At 38.8% G+C, this 20075-nt stretch overlaps 1 protein-coding gene across 3 annotated transcripts; it reads left to right on the top strand.

Moving 5' to 3' along the window:
• Positions 1 to 650: 650 nt before the first annotated feature.
• LOC122055590 (calmodulin-binding transcription activator 1-like) lies at positions 651 to 19297 on the top strand. 3 transcript variants are annotated; one of them, XM_042617094.1, is made up of 14 exons: positions 651 to 809; positions 915 to 1101; positions 1595 to 1714; positions 1878 to 1993; positions 3491 to 3579; positions 4685 to 4727; positions 6567 to 6741; positions 6858 to 6980; positions 7068 to 7390; positions 7943 to 8329; positions 8440 to 9005; positions 9084 to 9660; positions 18474 to 18794; positions 18975 to 19297. In XM_042617094.1, the coding sequence occupies exons 2-14, from the start codon at positions 1062 to 1064 to the stop codon at positions 19095 to 19097; spliced, it is 3003 nt and encodes a 1000-aa protein (XP_042473028.1). In that variant the 5' UTR covers positions 651 to 809; positions 915 to 1061; the 3' UTR covers positions 19098 to 19297. The 3 variants fall into 3 exon arrangements, with proteins under 3 accessions (XP_042473028.1, XP_042473029.1, XP_042473027.1); XM_042617095.1 differs by lacking the exon at positions 651 to 809 and having other exon boundaries at positions 816 to 1101; positions 6861 to 6980; XM_042617093.1 differs by lacking the exon at positions 651 to 809 and having other exon boundaries at positions 816 to 1101.
• Positions 19298 to 20075: the final 778 nt, after the last annotated feature.

The following is a 20075-nucleotide window of genomic DNA, read 5'->3' as shown; positions in this document are numbered from 1 at the left end:
TTATCCGTTTTATATACCCACTCTCTTTTTCCTCTCAGCCCGCCCCCAAGCTGGCAATTCCTCTTTCTTCTCTTTTTTTCAAAGTGTTTCCCTCTACCTTCGCTTCTTTCCGTAAGGATTCTCTTTCTTCGTTTATTTTTTCCCATCCCTTCTCACATGGATATTTTTCCTTAATTGAATCGTTTCCTTTCTCTATCCACACCTGAAAGTAAACATAGCATACGTGTTACCGAAGGCACCTGCTTCTTCTTCAGCATGCAACAACAACCAACATTGGCGGTTTTTTCTACTCCTTATGTTCTTCTCAATTACACCCGATGATGGCAAGAGTGAAATCCAGTGAAATCCCGACGAGCAAATCAACACGTACACCGTGCAAAACCGACAGTAGAATTGTTTTTTCTAGATTCATTTTTTAGTTCGTCTCTATTTTTATTTTTTATTTAAATTGTAATGAACTTAAAAAAAGAAGTAGATAATTATTATTTTTTGTTCGCTTCTTACATTTTCCACTCTCGACATAAATGTTTCCTTGACAACTGGAACTGACGACAAGGACTGGCACTGGCATATATCTCTCAATAACTGACGGCCTCCTGTTCAAAGCGTTGTCCGCATAAACTAACCTATGCGCCAGCATGCACCGCCGGCAGCGTCCCGCCCGCATCCGACGTCTTTGCTGGTGACCGAATGAGAATCGGCCACGTGTCGATCTGGACTTGATTCGATAAGGGTAGTGTGGTAAATTGCGCCAGGAACGTTCCTCTTTGTTCCAAGTCGGCGACTCGGTGCTTCTCCCTTCCCGGAAGGTACGCTATCACTCTTTTCACCCTTTATTTTTATTTTTTTTTTCTGATCCGGATCTCCTCTTCCGCGCTGCGGAAATTCCTACTTTTTTTCGTGGATTTCTGAAGATCCACTGGTGGACGTGGAATTGCCCCGGTGTTAACTGATCCACTGGTGGTTCTGCTCCGACGAACGGACCGGCGACGGAATTTGATGATCGAGGCGTTAGGGTTTCTACGTCGAGTTTGGGGTTCCTGAATCTTACTGAGCGCTTGATGGCGGATACCGGGCGGTTCTCGTTGACCCCTCAGCTTGGTATGGCTATGGTTGCTCGTTTATCTCTTCGTTTCTTTTTTCTTCTTCTTCTCCAGTTATGGGTTTTGATCGTCGTCGATTTGGCGTCTCTTTGTCGATCAAGTTGATTATTAGCGGCTAATAGTTGGAGGTTTATTATCGTTTTTTCATGTTAAAGGTTATTATATGCGAAAAAAAATCTATTTATTGGCTTCCTGCAAATTAACTGTTTTCATTTAGAAAAACAGGGGGTCGGTTTGCTATCTTTTACTTATATTGGTTCTTCCTTCCAGTGTTGGCGCATATGGTTACGGTTTTTATGGATTAAATCTTGAGTATTCTGTTGATGATTCAACACAGTCGTCTGACCTTAATATTTAACACTGATTTTTCACTAGTGATGGCGTGGTCACCTTCTCAACTTTTAGATGGTTGACAGTATTCTTGTGTTTATATATATATATATATATTTCTTTGTATTTGATGATCCTGTAATTTCAATATGCATGTATAGACATTGATCAGATACTTATTGAAGCACAACATCGGTGGTTGCGCCCTGCTGAAATTTGTGAAATACTACAGAACTACAGGAAGTTCAATATTGCGCCAGAACCACCAAATAGACCACCCAGTATGGCCTTCTATGTTTCCTACTACTTTGTTTATAGTCATCAACTGCTTGCATTGATTGATGTCTAATGAATTTTGATTTATGATTCTAGGTGTTCAGTTGTTTTCTTCATATTTTTTCATGATATGCTGTTTCCGTGATCAGCATTTGTCATGTTCTCCAGGTGGATCTGTTTTTCTCTTTGATCGCAAAGTATTGAGATACTTCAGGAAAGATGGTCATAATTGGAGAAAGAAGAAGGATGGGAAGACTGTAAAAGAAGCTCATGAGAGACTAAAGGTAAATTATGTTAGGTGAATGCCTTCTCTGTGTATATCATTTGAAGACTTGCTAATGAGAGAGTATTTTAGGGCAAACATGGTCTTTTTAAGCTGTTTATCCACATCCTTATCCGATTATCATCTACACTTACCACACTTTTTATGTAATTTTCTGTTATAGATAAGAAGAAACAAAGTTATATGTTTAAAAACATTAACTAAAGGTGAAGTCAAAACAATAAAACCACAAGTAGACAAGTAATGAAATAAATATAATTACAGATGTTCAAAGTTGGATAAAGCTAAAACCATTGGGGGTAAAACACTAGTAAAACTTGGTGTGCAAAAATGACTTTTTTTTATTAACACTAGTTGACATCAATTGTCCGCACAAGCTGGTGTTAGTGAGCATTGATCAGGAGGCATAGGAAGAAGAGGAAGGATAGTAGGAGAAAGAGGCATATGGCTTTCTCTTCTTTGCCCCATGGTTGGTCCATATTGGTCCATAATTAGATGAAAAACTATCATGATAGTCACTCATTTATCTCTTGCTGCCACCTCAGCTTTTACCCTTATTTGAGCCCACTTGCCACCTTTGTCTTTATTAACCAATCTTTAACTTTGAAAAATAATGGTCATACTAGAAAACTTAGTCTCTTCTTAGTTTGATCCTTTCACAGAATACACAACTAAAGCTAATATCATTTTGTTCCTCTTCTCTTCATTTTCTATTTCTGCTTGTCTGTCCTTATATTATTTTTTATCCTTCCAAGGAAACACACCTAAATGTTTAGAGAAACAGAGGAAAATCATAACCATGAGAATAATCTTCATTTTTTGCAAAAAAGGTGAACCATGTCCTTCCATTTTTGTCATATTAGATTTTTATATGTAGGCAGGCATATCCAAAATTCCACAAACAAAGAGCATGGCTTTTCCCCAGTTTTTAAGTCTATAGGAAATTTTGTAACAATAATTGACATACCATGCATTCTATGCAAGTTTGCATATGTTTGAATAGAACACGCCATAGAAAACCTTGATAATGTTATAAAAAATAATTTTACATGCATACACTCCTGTAGACAAACTCATATTTCTCAACTGTTTGGGGTCAACTAAATGAGTCTTATCTGCCATTTTGAGCTCTGGAATGGTACATCAACCAAAACATTATCTCCTCTTTTTAATTCTGGCGAGTAAAGTTCCCTTATATGGTACTTTATTCCTCACACACGGTTGATTCAACTTGTGGAGCTTATTAATCAATTTTGGACATTTACAGATTATCTTTTTTTTTTTTGCTAATTTTATTGATCAATGCTGCTTAACTGCTCTATATTGTTGCATGCTTCCTAGTTTCACTACAGCACACTAGTACAAAGTGGTTAATTCACTTAGAAGTGAATTCCATAAACAAGCTACAGCAATTTCTTTCTCCTCTGTAGGATGTGGTATAGTTTAATTTCTGAATGCTTTATATTGTTGCATGCTTCCTAAATGTTAACATTTTCAGGCTGGGAGTGTTGATGTGCTTCATTGCTACTATGCTCATGGTGAAGAGAATGAAAGTTTTCAGAGGAGGAGTTATTGGATGTTGGAAGAGTGAGTCATAATTTACCTTTTAGTATGATCCATTGTTGCAAATTTCATGCTGCATAGTAACTAACGTTCAAAGGAAAAAATGTTGAGTTGGTATTCCTTTGAATTCCTTCTTATCATGTTCAACCTTTGACATTATTTTGAATTTGTCGATCGAATCCTGAACAAAAGTAAAAGAATTATGCTACAACATTAACTATAGTTGGGCTATTTATTGGATATGGGAAATTGATTTATAATTTTCTTCTTAGTAGGATCCATAGTTTCAATATTTCATGGATTAACTTTTACTTGCATAATGACTAACATCTGGAAAATGATGAAATGATGTTATTTTGAATTCGTTCATCTCAAATATAAGGATTTAAATAATTATTGACCTCTGGTGTTTGCTTTGTAATTGCTGCTCAAATTTCAAATAAATCAAAGGAGTTATGCTATAGAACATGTTTTTTATATGATAGTTGGTGACTGAGAAACTATACTGGCAATCATGCCTGAGCTTTCCCAAATTAAGGACCTGGGAGTTCTAGTTCTGGAAGAATCCAATTATGGAATGTTGCATGGATGCAATTCTGCAGATTGCCTCGATGTTGGTTCTCCTATGGCCAATTATTGCAGTTGGCTCTTCTAATGCAAGAATTTGTAAAGTTTTTTGCTACATTTGTGGACATGATTTGAAGAGTAGACTTGTTATTAGATTTCAAAAATATCTTCATGAATTAGCATTATTTTGTATTAGCCTGATACTGGTATTGATAATATCTCTTTACATTGGTTGAATAGTGTGAGAAACACATTAAGAATTATCTTTAGGTCCATTAGTATATATGTTCTCAGCAAGGGAAACTTCAGACATAGTTGGAAAGAATAATTACTACAACAGTAAAAAGGATACTTCTTATAGGAACTAGGAATAACCTACGTCTAAGAAGATTGATCTTTTGTTCCCCTTTCTTCATGCTGATATCTTCTTTGTGCTTATTTCTCACTTTCTGGAATTACTAGCATATATGAACCTATGTTCTTAAACTGAAATCTGCTTGCTAATTTTAATTGTGCTTTGGAACACTGATTATTTGACAACCCACCATTTTGATTTATGCAGGGACTTGATGCACATTGTGCTTGTCCACTATCTTGAAGTGAAGGTGGTAGCCCATCACCTTGAGTTAATTTGTTTTTTTTAAGAACAGTAAATTTTGAGGTTTTTGAAAGTCTGAAACTTTAGATGGTTTTGTAGCATTTATTGATCCTCTACTTAATATCTCTTTTCATATATTCTTGCAGTTTGATATCATGAGGAACAAGATGTAAATGTGTGTTTTACCCAAGGTTTGAAGTGCCGTTCCGTGCCGCCCGGCACGGACGGTTTTTACCGTTCCGCCGGGCGGCCGAAATCGGCACGGGAGGCGTCCCCGTCTCGGCGGCGCCGGAGGAGACGCGGGACGCCTCCGGCGGCGTCCCGCGGCACATTCGGCACGGAGGCGTCCCGAGGCACATTCGGCAGCGAAGGCGTCGTGCAGAAGGCGTCGCGCGCGACGCCTTCTGCGGCGCCGAAATCGTCCGGCAGGGTCGCCGGACGCTTCCGGCGACGCTTCCAACGTCGCCGGACGCCCCTCGCGAGATCGCGATGATCAATCGCGGGCGGGCGCGATATCGTGTACGCATTTTTTTTTTCTTCTTTTGTTTTTAATAATTATTTATTTTATTTTATTAATTTAAACAATTCCTAAGGAGGATGGGTAGAGGATGTGTGATATTTCGAAGAGGCTTTTATAAATCTAGTTAAATTATCCTAATAAAATATATAAAAAATATATTTAAAATTAAAATAAATTAAATAAATTTTATTAATTAATATACTGAAAAAATAATATTTTAAATTTCATTTAAAAATTTTAAAAAATATATAATAATTCTTATTTATATTCTAATATATTTTTATTATTTTAAATTTCATTTAAATTTTTTTAAAAATGTAAAAAAAATTAAAAAATTCTAATAAATTATATTTATATTCTGATTTTTTTTAATTTTTTACTTGATATTTTTTACTATTTAAAATATATATTATTTAATTAATAATTAATTAAATGAATAAATAGTTAATTTATATAATTATTATTAATATAAAATAATATCTTGTATTATTATTATTATTATTATTATAATTATAGATACTTCCATTTTAATTTGAATTATTGATATATCAATTCTATTTAAATAAAATTATTTTTAATTATTTTTTCTAACAATATTAAATTATTCAATAATTGAGAACTTATAATAAATCAATATACAACTTATTTTTATATACACAATAAACATATTTATCTTATCATTATTATAGATAAATAAAAAATACCGAAACTATATCGGCACGGCACGATACGATACCGAAACCGTATCGTTCCGGCCTGAGACCGAAACCTCGGCACGGGTCGAAATTTTAAACCATGGTTTTACCTATTCAGTAATCTCTGGCACTCTCTATCTACCCTCTTCATACTTGTGTTAGTTAGAAACTCTTGACAATGTCTTTCTAAGTCAACACCCAACATTCCAATTAATCATGTGTAGATACTCCTAAAGAAGACCTTACGAGAGGCTTGGATCCGACACAACCATGAGTAATACTTGTGCCCCCCATCTTGAGTAATAGTCAATTGCGGGCAAACAATTCTTGCATGATTTTTTTTTTTTTAAAATGATTGATTGCTATTTTGTATTCTCTAGCATAGAAATGTTTGATTACTTGAAGGTAGTTTAAAACTTGTCTAGCAGACATCATTTTTTATTTTAAGAAAAAGACTATTGAATTGCTACACTGGCTTGAGTATTACGGCAGTTACTTTTTATATTTAAGCTTAGACTAGTAGTTATTGATTAGTCAGCACACATAGGATGAGCACTTATATGGGAGATTATTGACCCTTATAACTGCAGATATGATGAATTTGTCTCTCATGTGTTTGTTTCTTATACAGGGTCACAAACCAAGTTCCAGCCGCACTAGAGATGTTGCAGTTCTACAAGTTAACCCCATTGAGAGTCCTGCATCTTCTAATTCCTTTAGTAACCACAGCCAACTGCCTTCACAATTAACCGATGTTGAAAGCCCCAACAGTGTACACAATTTAGATTATGAAGATGCTGAATCAGGTATCAACCACACCAGCATAAGCTGTTATGCATCATCTTACACTGAATATAGATCCACTGATTCATATTCCAATCATGCATTTCTTTCAGTGTATCTAAAGCGAAATTCAATGCAGCAGATAATCCATCAAGTTCCAGACACCACGCTTTCACTACGATGCGGCAGTATGATGGTGGACAAATGAAGGGTGTTCAGTTATTGGACCCTTTTGTTCGTGATCCTTCCATATATGATCAAGGTGAGTGCATATTTTTTTGTTACTTCCTTTCAGTTAAATTTGATAATGGAAGTGTAACTGGTAGTAATGTTGTTAAAAACCTTCCAGGTGATTTTCAAGGACAGTACATAGAACCAAAATCAGAGCTTTATTCTACGCAGGGAAATGTAAGCAAAGACTGGGATGGAACAGGTTCTCAGTCTGCATTTATTGGGTCCAAACCACAGTTTGATCTAGCCTCATGGAATGAAGTTCTGCAACATGCAGCAACACTTCAAATGCCATCTCACCAGCCATCAGTTGGCTTTAGAGAGCCTTCCATAGAGAAATTTGATAGTAATTTTCAAGCTACCACAGAGGGAGAACTATCTTCAGATAATATCAACTTTAGGCCAGATGATTGCAGTGCTTTAAGAAAATCTGCAATGAAGGTATTATCACTTATTGTACTCAATTAATTCCAGTTAATTGATTTTGACAGTTTTGAGTGTTACCTTGACATTAAGTTTACCATTGCAATTTTCTTATTGAATGAAAGATGAGAATTTTATTTTTGTAATTGGTACGGCTAAGTTTGGACAATAACTCTAGATATATTTCATGCTGCTGTTGATCTATCTGACTACAGTAGATTGTCAAATTTTCTTTTCAAATTTTCACATGTTCAGTACTAATGAGTAATGATTTTGAACTACATGAGGTTTGGGTATTTGATGTTTTGTTTCCCTGAATCTAGTTGCGTTGATTGCATATTTTTCTGTTACTCAATGAAGCACTATAAAGGTCATATGGATATAAATGTATAGGCATTGATGGAGATAATTACCATTTATGACACCTGAGAGTTTTGTTGAATGGATGGAAGTATGCTGCCTTGAACAATATTCCCTCTGTTCTTTCTAAGCTTTTGATAACTTCTTCATTCTTAGGCAATTCCCATATTGTTTTACTACATTCTCATTTAAAATATCTTTCTCCCCCAGATTACTGATGATGACACTGATTCAACCGTTACAACAAGCATTGCCATAGAAAATGATGCATTTGTAGATGGAAGTTTTAATCGCCCTTCCCTTTTGAAGCAGTTGTCATTGGACCTCTCCAGTTTACAAGGTGAAGGTCTGAAGAAGTATGATAGCTTCTCCAGGTGGATGAGCAAAGAACTAGGGGAGGTTGTGGACTCACAGACAAAAGCCAATTCTGGAGTATACTGGAGCACTATAGGAGGTGATATTGTTATTGGAGATTCTTACATTACAAATCAAGGGTCTGTAGATGCATACATAATGAGCCTTTCACTTTCACAAGATCAGCTTTTCAGTATAATTGACTTCTATCCAAGCTGGGTTCATTCAGGATCAGAGACTAAGGTATTTGAGAATATAATTGATGTCTTTTGATCAAAGATTAAGTATTTTTGTATAATTCGATACTGGAATACTTCATCATTTCTTATATTTCTTACTGATATATGTTACAGGTTTTAATTACTGGGACATTTTTGAAGAATGATGACATTGAGGAAATTAATTGGTCATGCATGTTTGGGGAAATTGAAGTTCCAGCAAAGATTGTAGGAGATGGAATACTTAGCTGCAGTGCTCCACCACATAAATGCGGAAGGGTTCCTTTTTATGTGACGTGCTCTAACAGGCTTGCTTGCAGTGAAGTAAGAGAGTTTGAATTCCGTGAAACTGATGCTCGCCATATGGAGGAGGCAGATGCTCATATTTATAACACAAATGAAATGCTTCTTCATTTGCGTCTTAGTAAGCTACTCTCTCTGGGGTTTTCTTCTGAAAATGCAAAAGAACAATTTCTTGAAACATCATTACAAGAGAGGCTGCATATTTGGCTTATGAACAAATTTGCTGAAGATGGTAAAGGCCCCAACATCTGGGATGAGGAGGGCCAGGGTGTGCTACATTTGTCAGCTGCTCTTGGATATGATTGGGCTCTAGAACCAACAGTAGCTGCAGGTGTCAACATAAACTTCAGAGATGCACATGGGTGGACCGCCCTTCACTGGGCAGCATTTAGTGGCAGGTGCTTTGTCTGGATGTTTTATTGTCATACATGTTGATTTTTGTACTTGCCCAACATATTTGTCTTCCATGTTTTCAGGGAGCGTACAGTTGGTGAACTTATTGCAATGGGCGCATCACCTGGTTTATTGACTGATCCAACTCTTGACTATCCTTCTGGGAGAACTCCTGCTGACTTAGCATCAGCAAATGGTCATAAAGGGATTGCTGGTTTTCTTGCAGAGTCATCTTTGACCAGCCATCTTTCAGTCCTCACTATCGAGCCAGAAGGGAATGAAATACCAAATTTAACTACCTTGGCAGGTGCACGTGTTGCAGAACCTAGTTTCCTTGAGGTTCCATATGGTGATATGCAGGCTGGGCTTTCACTTCAGGACTCGTTGACTGCAGTTCGCAATGCCTCTCAAGCTGCAGCTCGGATATACCAAGCCTTTAGACTGCATTCATTTCACAGAAGGAAGCTTTCTGAGAGTTGGGATGATAAGTCTGGAATGTCTGATGAGCAAGCATTGTCACTTGTATCTATTAAATCACAAAAACAAGGACAGTCTGTTATGCCTCTACATGCTGCTGCCATTCGTATACAAAACAAATTTAGAGGGTGGAAAGGGAGAAAGGAATTTCTAATATTAAGGCAACGAGTGGTCAAGATCCAGGTTTGATCTTCTTGATATTCACTTTGGTATTTTATTCTCCATTTCCTTATTTGCTTGCTGTCACGCACTCCATACTATTGCTGCATGTGCTGCATCTTCTAGTTATCTCGTGTACTATGTGCATGCTCAATGTGCATGTGTGTGTTGCAATGGAAAATGTCTTAGAGACAGGATTGGATACCCATCAATGAGGATTTCTACTGTCGTTGACAACGATCCTCTTGGAAAAGTTGTTTTTGTCTATAATTCTTTCCCAATTCCTATAAACTTGGTTGAACTAGTAACTACTATAAACTTGGTTGCGCTAAAAGAACTGTGAATGCCAGATCTGATGTAGAAGAGACCAGTCATCTGTTGAGGATAAGAAGTTTTGGGATTATTATTAATTATTTTATTTTACTCTTGTAAAGATTCCAGATAGATAATTTACAATTCTTTTCCAGCTCATGGAAAACATAGCCTAACTACTATAATCTTGATCTACGAGATTTGTTACATTGACTATTTGTTTAAAATATGTGCATTCTAATACCTTGGTTCATGGTGATCAAGTAGGTAATGATATCATAATCCATTACAATTGGAACATGATTATTTCTTCAAATAAATTCCGAGCTACAACTAAATTAAGTGTAATTAATGGGAGTGTGCTTCTTCACTTCACTACTTATGGGGTGCCTAAAATTAGTCATTAACATTGCAAGGTCAAAAAATGATAATGTGTTCAATAAGTTATGTAGTGGTAGTTTCAATCCATGGATTAAGTGTTCAATAAGTTATATACTGGAAGACCTATGGATGTTTATGCAAATTACTCTCAGGTTGTAAACCATCACGAAGGATGGCCTTATATGTTAGCCTGAATATTTGTTTGTTTTTACTTAGGGTGAACTTTACAAGTGTATTAACAAATTTTAATTGATTCTTTTTGTTGGTGTAACATCCCTCAGGTCAAGGTTGACCTGGTTAACCAAGCTGAGTCTTGGTTTGGGTTTAGATGTTTGACAATAAGATTTTAGGCAGGTGAAAATCCTGGTGAGTGAAGCCAGGTGAAAGTCCTAGTGAGTGAAGCTAGGCAGAAGGAAATCCTGGTGAGTGAAGCTAGGTGAAAGTCCTGGTGAGTGAAGCCAGGTGAAAGTCCTAGTGAGTGAAGCTAGGCAGATGGAAAACCCTAGTGAGTGAAGCTAGGTGAAAGTCCTGGTGAGTGAAGCTAGGCAAGGAAGGAAATCCAGATGGATCAAGGATGATCGGACATCTGGTGTTGGGAAGTCCAAGTAGGTCAAAGGATTGACTGGATACTTGGCAAGGAAGGAAGTTCAGATGGGTCAAGGTTGACCAGACATCTGGTGGAAGTCCAAGTAGGTCAATGGAGTGACCGGATACTTGGCACGACGAGTAAAAGTCCAAGTGGGTCAAAGGGATTGACCGGACACTTGGTGGGGAGTCCTGGCAGAGGGAGTGACCGGATGCGAGGCATGATGTACCAACAGTCAAGTTGACCGGATGTTGGTTAGGAGGTTTGGGACTTGGTTTGGGCAAAACCAAGTCGGATCGATCCGTGGATCGATCCAGATGTGGATCGATCGGTGGATCGATCCAGTTCTTCTGGTAGCAGCTCGGATCGATCCGTGGATCGATCGAGGTCCCGATCGATCGGCCGATCGATCGGGACGATGCTGCTGCGCGTGGCCGGATCGATCCGTGGATCGATCCAGCGCTTCTCACACGAAGGTCGGATCGATCCGTGGATCGATCAAGCCTCCGATCGATTCGAACATTCGAATCGATCGGGATCCGACCGATGCGTCGGGTTTAAAGCCGCAGCGGCGTGGTCTTGGCATCTCTTCACGAGCTCTTCTCAGATTCATTCCAGCTCCTCCAGGCTCTCTACAAGCACGTGATCGCCGGTTCTTGAAGGTTCTTGGAGGCTTTCCAAGTCAAGAGGCGGATCTATTGCAAGAGGAAGAAGTTAGGGTTAGGGTTCTTTTGCACATCTTGTAAGCTTTTGCTTAACTTGTATTTCCCTTTCTTCTTCTTGTATTGAGAGTGTTGTAGGGCTTCTCCGCCTTTGGTAGTTACCATAAAGGAGTGTTATTCATAGTGGAGGGTGTGTGCGTTGGTGTGGATCCTTGGATTAGTCACCTCTTGTGAGGTGGATACCAAGTAAAATCCTAGTGTTAGCGTGCTTGTGTTTGTTTCTGTATTTTCCGCTGCACATCCAAGAAGAAACAAGCAACGCCAAGCAACGAAGTGCATCGAGCGAACGCGACGAGCTATTCACCCCCCCCTCTAGCTACTTTTGGTCCTAACAAGTGGTATCAGAGCAAGGCCGCTCTTCACCGGAATCATCGCCGGAAGGGTCAAGCATATCAAGAAAAGCTAGAGGGTGAAGAAGTTGGAGCAAATTCTTCAAGTTCAAGATTTTATCAAGCTCAACTTCAAGATACAATTCCAAGATGGACTTGGATTTGACACAAGGGTAGCTCCACCATACACATCGGCAAGCTTCGATTCTTGGAGATTAAGAATCGAAAATTTTCTTATGATGGAGATAGAGCAATGGTTTGCTCTGATGGAAGGCTTCAAAGCTCCAACGAACTCCAAGGGCAAGCTTCTAAAGAAAAGCAGATGGAGTGAGGAATAAATTAAGAGAGGCGAGGCAAATGACAAAGTGACCAAATTATTGGTTAATCTAGTGCCTAGCAACACATTGAGCCCAATTGGAGAATATCAAGATGCCAAGGAGCTTTGGAGCAAATTGGCTAAGCTTCATGAAGATCCCTCCACTGTACAAGATCAAGAAGAATCCAGAGAGGGTGACTCTTTGGAGCAAGAGGAAGAGGATTTGGAGGTTGAAATGCTCAACAGAAGAGGAAATCCAAGAAGCTTCATCCTCAAGGGAATGCAACGAAGGGAACAAGGAGAGAGCATACTCCTTGTGTCATATTCAAGATGATGAAGCCTCCACCTCTAGGATTGAGGGGGAGCAATCCTTGGTGACGCCGGATCAAGAAGAAGGAGAAGCTTCTACATCCGGGTCAAGAGACGAAGAGGAGGAAGAAGATTCTACCTCCACAAGTCAAGAAAAATCAAATGGAGGAGAATCAAGGTCCGATCAAGAGGAAGTCTCTACCTCCGGATCCAAAGGAAAAGATGCCACCCCTACAAGTGAAGGTAATAATATTTCAATTAAAAATAAAAATCATATAATATGTTTTGAGTGTAGGGAAAGCGGGCACTACAAGAGCAAGTGCCCTAAATTGGCCAAGAAGAAGGGCCAAGTGGCACAAAAGGGCAAGGTAAAGCCCAAGGAGACCGTCCCCGGAACGAAGAAGAGCAAGGAGCATATAATATGCTTCTCTTGCAATCAAAAGGGGCATTACCGGAGTCAATGCCCTAAGGGGAAGAAGACGGTCAAGGCTCAAGGAGGAAGCTCATCGCAAGGGAGAGCCTCCAAGGTAAAAAGAAAGGTAACATTTATTGAGCCCACCCCTTTACATCATGGGAAAAAGCATGATAGTTCTAATTTTTATCATTTTAATGCTATTTACCATAAAAATAGGAAGCATGAGGGCTTTAAGGAAAAGCATGTGGCCCTACATGCCAAAACTACTACTCCTAGGGTTAGGAATGTAGGTAAAAGTCTAGGCAATAACTCTAAGGATTTTAGATACAAGCCTAGAAACCAAAATGCTCATGGACTTAATGAAAAACCAAATTCTAAGGATTTAATGATAGAAAATCAAGTCTTGAGATCAAGACTTGATAAAATGGAAAAGACCCTAAAAAGGATGGAAAATATCCTAAAAGGGCAAAATGAGCAAAACCTAGGGCTAGGAAAGTCAAAGCCATCAAATAGCCATAGAGGTTTGGGATACAAACCAAAGGCTAAGAAGGATATGCCTAGTTATCATAGGGTTCCATATAGTTATGGAACAAACCCTAGGTTTAGTGGTCAAGTCAAGAATACTAGGGAAGTCATCCCTAAGAGTATTTTTGCAACCAAAGTGACTAAGACTTCTAAGAAGTCTAAGAAAGTCACTAACAAGGTCACAAGGGAGGTTATCCCTAGGGTTGACCTAGAAAATGTGACCAAGGCTTCTAAGAAGCCCAACAAGGTCTAGGAAGGTATCTAGGAAGTTATCCCTAGTGAGTACCTAGAGCATCCAAGGAGCACCAATAGGTGTTGGGTTCCTAGAGCATCTTCTCTACCCCATAATGGGTTAGAGAGTGTCAACTCCAATTAGAAGGTAGTTAACCCAACTTTGAGGAAATTGACACTCAAGGAGCATTTTCAAGGTTTTGTTAACCTTTGAAAATGAAATGGAACTATTATTTACTCCTTGAAAGAGTAAAATGTGCCTAGTGGTGAAAAGTTGATTTTAATCTTAAAAGGCACATATTGGGAAATTCATAAGAGCTACCAAGTTGGGATTTTGGTATGTTCTTAGGAAATTTAAGGCAATCCGAGCCTTAACTTTAAAGTGCTACTCTTGTGGAAAAATGAAATATGCCAACATTTGAGGAATATGCTTAATTTCAATTGGCATAAATTAATCAAGGGAATTAGAAATGCCAATTTAGGTTTTGGCGTTTTCTTGACGCACTTAAGGGCAATCTAGTTTTAAGTTGTAAGTTTAGCTAAGGTTTAAGGATACTTAGATAGCTAATCTAGGTATATTTTATTTATGCTAAATCTTGCCATGATTGTTTGCCCATCATATGCCATGACATCATGTCTACTTTTGCATTCATGACTTATTATGAAAAATACAAACATACCATGTCATGACATTCATACATCATATAGTTATAGGATATTTTTTTTGAAAATTATTTCCTTTTGATGTATGCCATAACATTATCATGCATTAGTTTAATTCCTTGTAATTAAGGACAAAAGGCATTTAACAACAATTATTAACAAGTGACATCCTTGGTGGATGTCTAGTATATATCTAAAATGCCTAGATAGATATGCATGATCCCTAGAATAGGGCAAAACCAAAATCTTACATCTCACAAGGACTATAAGATGACTTGTATGTGTTTTAGTGCACATTAGATACAAGTGAGATGTTAGGATGATGAACAAAACTCAAGATGTTGATTTAGTGCATTCTTTTGAGTTTTAGTTTCATCAAAACACATAGATATGTGTTTTCCCATCATTGGGAAAGCTAATGTACAAGTCATGTGCATTAAGCCCAAGGAATATGGTGGGATATTGGTTTGAAAAAGTTTTCAAAATGATTTTGGAAAACCTTGGTGAAGGCTATCTTTTGATAGTAATCACCATTGAATAGTTAGACACAAACTTGAAGAAAACACTAAAGTTTTTGCAAGTTTTCAAGTTTGTGTCAATCTTTGAAAATATGATGTATTTTCATAGAAAACTATTTTTCCTTGATAATATATGCCCTAAACATTGTCTACACGAAATTTCATAATTTTTGGATTTTTGTAGAATTTTCTAGGGGTTTCTGAAGTTGAGTGAAATGGAATTTCAGCAACTATCAGAGCTCCGATCGATCCATGGATCGATTGGAGTGCCTGAATCGATCCATGGATCGATTCAGAAGGCAAATCTCGCGAGCAGTAGCTCGCTGGATCGATCAGCCGATCGATCCAGGTAGTCTGAATCGATCAGTGGATCGATTCAGAAAGGTTCAATCGATTGGAACCCAACTCCAATCGATCCAAGTTGCTGATTTTGGCTGGGAAAGCCTGATTTCAGCACCTTGAACCTATTTTAGTCTAGGTAACCATTCCAAACCCTTAAAATACATTTGTATACATAAAAAGGGTGTTTTCGTGTTGAAAACAAGGATGGAATGGTTAAGGAAGACTTCATTGAAGTTTAGGTTGAGGTTTGTTTCAAATTTTGAACATTTGAACCTCAAAACTTCAAAATCTGGGTTTCCTAAAGGTTTAGGGATTCCAAGTCATTGTTGGTGCAATGACAGAAGTTACCACCATGTCTTTAGGGGGAGGGACTCTTTAAAGACATGAAAATTATTTTTCATGAACCTTGGAAGGTGGTTAACCTTCTGTTGTGAACTTGCTCAAGGTTGAGCATTTAAACTTGAAATGGGGATAAATGGGAGTGGATATCCTCATCATTTCAAGTGGCAACTCAAGTGGTTGAAAATGCTCAAGGTTGGGTATTTGTCAACATTGAGGGAGAAGTTAAGGATAATGAAGGGTATGGGACCTTCAATATTGAGTTGATCACAATGAGTGAAATTGTGATCACGATGAGCAACTCTTCAGGGGGAGAGTCTTCAACAAATGGAGTTGTTGAAGTGTGCCCAAAATTGGAGCATAGGTTGATGTGTGTCCAAAGACGGGTTGATGTGGTTTATTAGTAGGAGGTTGATGTGTGCCAATAGGGGGAGAATGAAAGGAAGTAAGTTAGGTTTTCATTACCTAGAGGGAGTTTGCCCTCTTAGGGGGAGAATGAAAATCTTAATTTATGGGTTCATTACCTAGTGGCATGAAGAAGGAGGCTATAGGATTAGCCTAACTTACATGTGGGATTGTAAGTGTTATTGTGGTATTGTCAAACATCAAAAAGGGGGAGATTGTTGGTGTAACATCCCTCAGGTCAAGGTTGACCTGGTTAACCAAGCTGAGTCTTGGTTTGGGTTTAGATGTTTGACAATAAGATTTTAGGCAGGTGAAAATCCTGGTGAGTGAAGCCAGGTGAAAGTCCTAGTGAGTGAAGCTAGGCAGAAGGAAATCCTGGTGAGTGAAGCTAGGTGAAAGTCCTGGTGAGTGAAGCTAGGTGAAAGTCCTAGTGAGTGAAGCTAGGCAGATGGAAAACCCTAGTGAGTGAAGCTAGGTGAAAGTCCTGGTGAGTGAAGCCAGGTGAAAGTCCTAGTGAGTGAAGCTAGGCAGATGGAAAACCCTAGTGAGTGAAGCTAGGTGAAAGTCCTGGTGAGTGAAGCTAGGCAAGGAAGGAAATCCAGATGGATCAAGGATGATCGGACATCTGGTGTTGGGAAGTCCAAGTAGGTCAAAGGATTGACTGGATACTTGGCAAGGAAGGAAGTTCAGATGGGTCAAGGTTGACCAGACATCTGGTGGAAGTCCAAGTAGGTCAATGGAGTGACCGGATACTTGGCACGACGAGTAAAAGTCCAAGTGGGTCAAAGGATTGACCGGACACTAGTGGGGAGTCCCGGTCAAGGGTGACCGGATGCGAGGCATGATGTACCAACAGTCGAGGTTGACCGGATGTTGGTTAGGAGGTTTGGGACTTGGTTTTGGGCAAAACCAGTCTGGATCGATCCGTGGATCGATCCAGATGTGGATCGATCGGTGGATCGATCCGATTCTTCCAATGAAAGCTCGGATCGATCCGTGGATCGATCCAGGTCCCGATCGATCGATCGATCGATCGGAGTTTTCGATAAGCGCCGGATCGATCCGTGGATCGATCCGGTGCGTCCTCGTAGCAGCTCGGATCGATCCGTGGATCGATCCAGCCTCTCGATCGGAACCATTGAATCGATCGGGATCCGACCTTTTTAAAGTCGCAGGCGAGCGTGGTCTTCGGCATCTCTTCACGAGCTCTTCTCAGATTCATTCCAGCTCCTCCACAGCTCTCTACAAGCACGTGATCGCCAGTTCTTGAAGGTTCTTGGAGGCTTTCCAAGTCAAGAGGCGGATCTATTGCAAGAGGAAGAAGTTAGGGTTAGGGTTTTTACTGCACATCTTGTAAGCTTTTGCTTAACTTGTATTTCCCTTTCTTCTTCTTGTATTGAGAGTGTTGTAGGGCTTCTCCGCCTTTGGTAGTTACCATAAAGGAGTGTTATTCATAGTGGAGGGTGTGTGCGTTGGTGTGGATCCTTGGATTAGTCACCTCTTGTGAGGTGGATACCAAGTAAAATCCTAGTGTTAGCGTGCTTGTGTTTGTTTCTGTATTTTCCGCTGCACATCCAAGAAGAAACAAGCAACGCCAAGCAACGAAGTGCATCGAGCGAACGCGACGAGCTATTCACCCCCCCCTCTAGCTACTTTTGGTCCTAACACTTTTTTCCCATAGATCATAGATTTGTATTTATTTTGAACTATATATGCGGCTTATCAAATTTAGACTATCCTTATCTGCTTTGCATGGGAACCACCATTCGCAAGTATTTGTTGGTTGCTTAGTTTTTTCTGGTAATGTTAATGAATTAATTCATCTATTGTGAAGTGCAAAGTTAACTCTATCCTACTCCACAGATACAGTTAGTTGATACTTGCTTTAGATTTAGTGCTTGATATAATTAATTTACTTCTAGTTTTGTTCATTACTCAAATTCAATCCAACCAATAGAATTTTCTCATTTTTATCCAGCGAAGATTTGTAGTCCTTTAATTTTGTCCATCTGCCTTCTAGTATGCTTTGTTAGTCATGTTTACTGCTAAGACTCGTCTGTAATAATCTTGGAGCCTGTTGATGATTTCTGCAGCAAAGCCTTTGCCTCGGTATCAGTTATTTGTCAGCATAAGACTTCTTGGACAGACTGAAGTTTGATGTTTTTCGTTTCGAAGTTTTCATTGTAACTAGTCTTATTAGATACTATGTTTCTCTTGCTGTAACTTGACTGCTATATTTAAAGCAGTTATTCTACTTTACCAGTCAGTTTTGGATCTCCGGCACTCTTCTCAGTTTACTAATCCTAATTTAGGCAACGTATAAAATGTTGATTGTTTTCTTTTTTTAATTACCTTTTTACTTTTTTTTTTCCTGGTGAAGTAGCTCATTGTCAACTATTACTTATTAATTGGATGCATTCCTGATCTGCATACACTTTGTCCAGGCTCATGTACGTGGTCACCAAGTGAGGAAACACATTAAAAATGTTGTTTGGTCAGTAGGAATCGTGGAGAAAATTATACTCCGCTGGAGACGAAAAGGAAGTGGGTTGCGTGGTTTTCGGTCTGAAAGCCCAATGGAGAGCTCTTCCATTCAATGCCCACCGGCTAAGGATGATTATGATTTCCTACAAGAAGGCAGAAAACAGACTGAGGTTAGGATGCAGAGAGCACTTGCAAGGGTAAAGTCTATGGTTCAGTATCCAGAAGCTAGAGAACAGTATCAAAGACTTCTAGCTGTTGTTACCGAACTACAAGAATCCAAGGTAAACATTACATGCCGATTTATACAGTGTTGCAAGTGGTAGCCGGGATCTTCCAAACTTAACTGAAACAGAGTGCTTCCAAAAATTTTATTCAGCCCAAGTCTTTTTTTCATTAGAAGATAAGAGTAGATCATATTGTTCTGATTCTATTGCATTTATTCATCTGGTAAATTGCTGCAGGCAATGCAAGAGAGCATGATAAATGAGGCAGAGGAGGTCGTGGCTGACGACTTCATGCTTGAGCTCGAAGAGTTGTGGGACGGGGACATGCTTCTGCCCAATGCTCAACCTCGAGGGAGTTAAACTCGGTCAGTTCATGCGCTAATCAGCATTTTAGACCCACCTCAAGTTCTTTAGCAATTATTGTAAATTACCATCTACTAATTGGGAGTACATTTAACATTTCGATATCTAAAGAAAGATGTAGAGTGACCTTGACTGCAGTTTGTACCATGGGAAAGAATTGGGATGTAAATATTAAGTCCGATTTGTATTTCTCCTTCCATGTAAATCTCTCACTTTATCGTTCGATCTAAGTTAAAATTGTGTTCTTTCAAGACTGATCAGTTTTAATCTCACCCCAAAAAGAAAAAACTAACCTTGTACCAAGAAAAAAAATAGAAACGTTCTTAAATATCAGAACTCTATAGTAATTCTTTATAAATAATAAAAAAAACCACTGTAAATGTAAATATCTCAAACCAAAATACTTGTTAGTCGACGTTGGAAGTCAACACACTCAACGCCACCCGTCAACGTGGACCAATGGGCAAGAATCATGACTAAATGTTGGTCTTTATGGATTAACCGGTTAGGATTGAAGACAAATCTTGGCCTTAAAAATAGGAATATTTTGATTAAAAAAAGCTTAATAATACAGGAAATGAAATTAGGCACTTTTTTAAAAGACTTTTTCCTATTTCTTACCACCCTAATAAAAGGCACCGCCTATCTATTTTGTGATTGGACCATGTTTCATCTAACGTGGGCCCCTGCTGAAATAAACCTTAACAGGTAAACAAGCCACAGGCTGGTAGGTAGCGAATGCCAATGACGTTTCCATTTCGGTTTGGCAACTCACTACGCACTTCTTAAAACGGCCGACCGCCCCGCGACTCCCGCCTCGCTCCCCATGAAAACGGTGTCTCTTCGGTCACAGGAAATAGATATGCTCCGTTCACAGCCATGTCCACGTCATCTTATTTGACCCAGTGTGGTCTTTCATGACGTCATTATTTTATTTATTTCCTGACCCCTGTCTCGATCACCGCAGGGAAGCAT

The sequence above is a fragment of the Zingiber officinale genome, chromosome 3B (assembly GCF_018446385.1).
Source record: "Zingiber officinale cultivar Zhangliang chromosome 3B, Zo_v1.1, whole genome shotgun sequence".
NCBI lineage: Eukaryota > Viridiplantae > Streptophyta > Magnoliopsida > Zingiberales > Zingiberaceae > Zingiber > Zingiber officinale.
The sequence above is the reverse complement of the archived record's forward strand: the minus strand, read 5'-3'. Positions and strand labels throughout refer to the sequence as shown.

Coding starts and splice junctions, on each gene's coding strand:
- LOC122055590 (XM_042617094.1), top strand. CDS start 1,062: ATGGCGGATACCGGGCGGTTCTCGTTGACCCCTCAGCTTG. Junction 6,981..7,067: donor TCCTTCCATATATGATCAAG/GTGAGTGCATAT, acceptor AAAACCTTCCAG/GTGATTTTCAAGGACAGTAC. Junction 18,795..18,974: donor CCGAACTACAAGAATCCAAG/GTAAACATTACA, acceptor AAATTGCTGCAG/GCAATGCAAGAGAGCATGAT.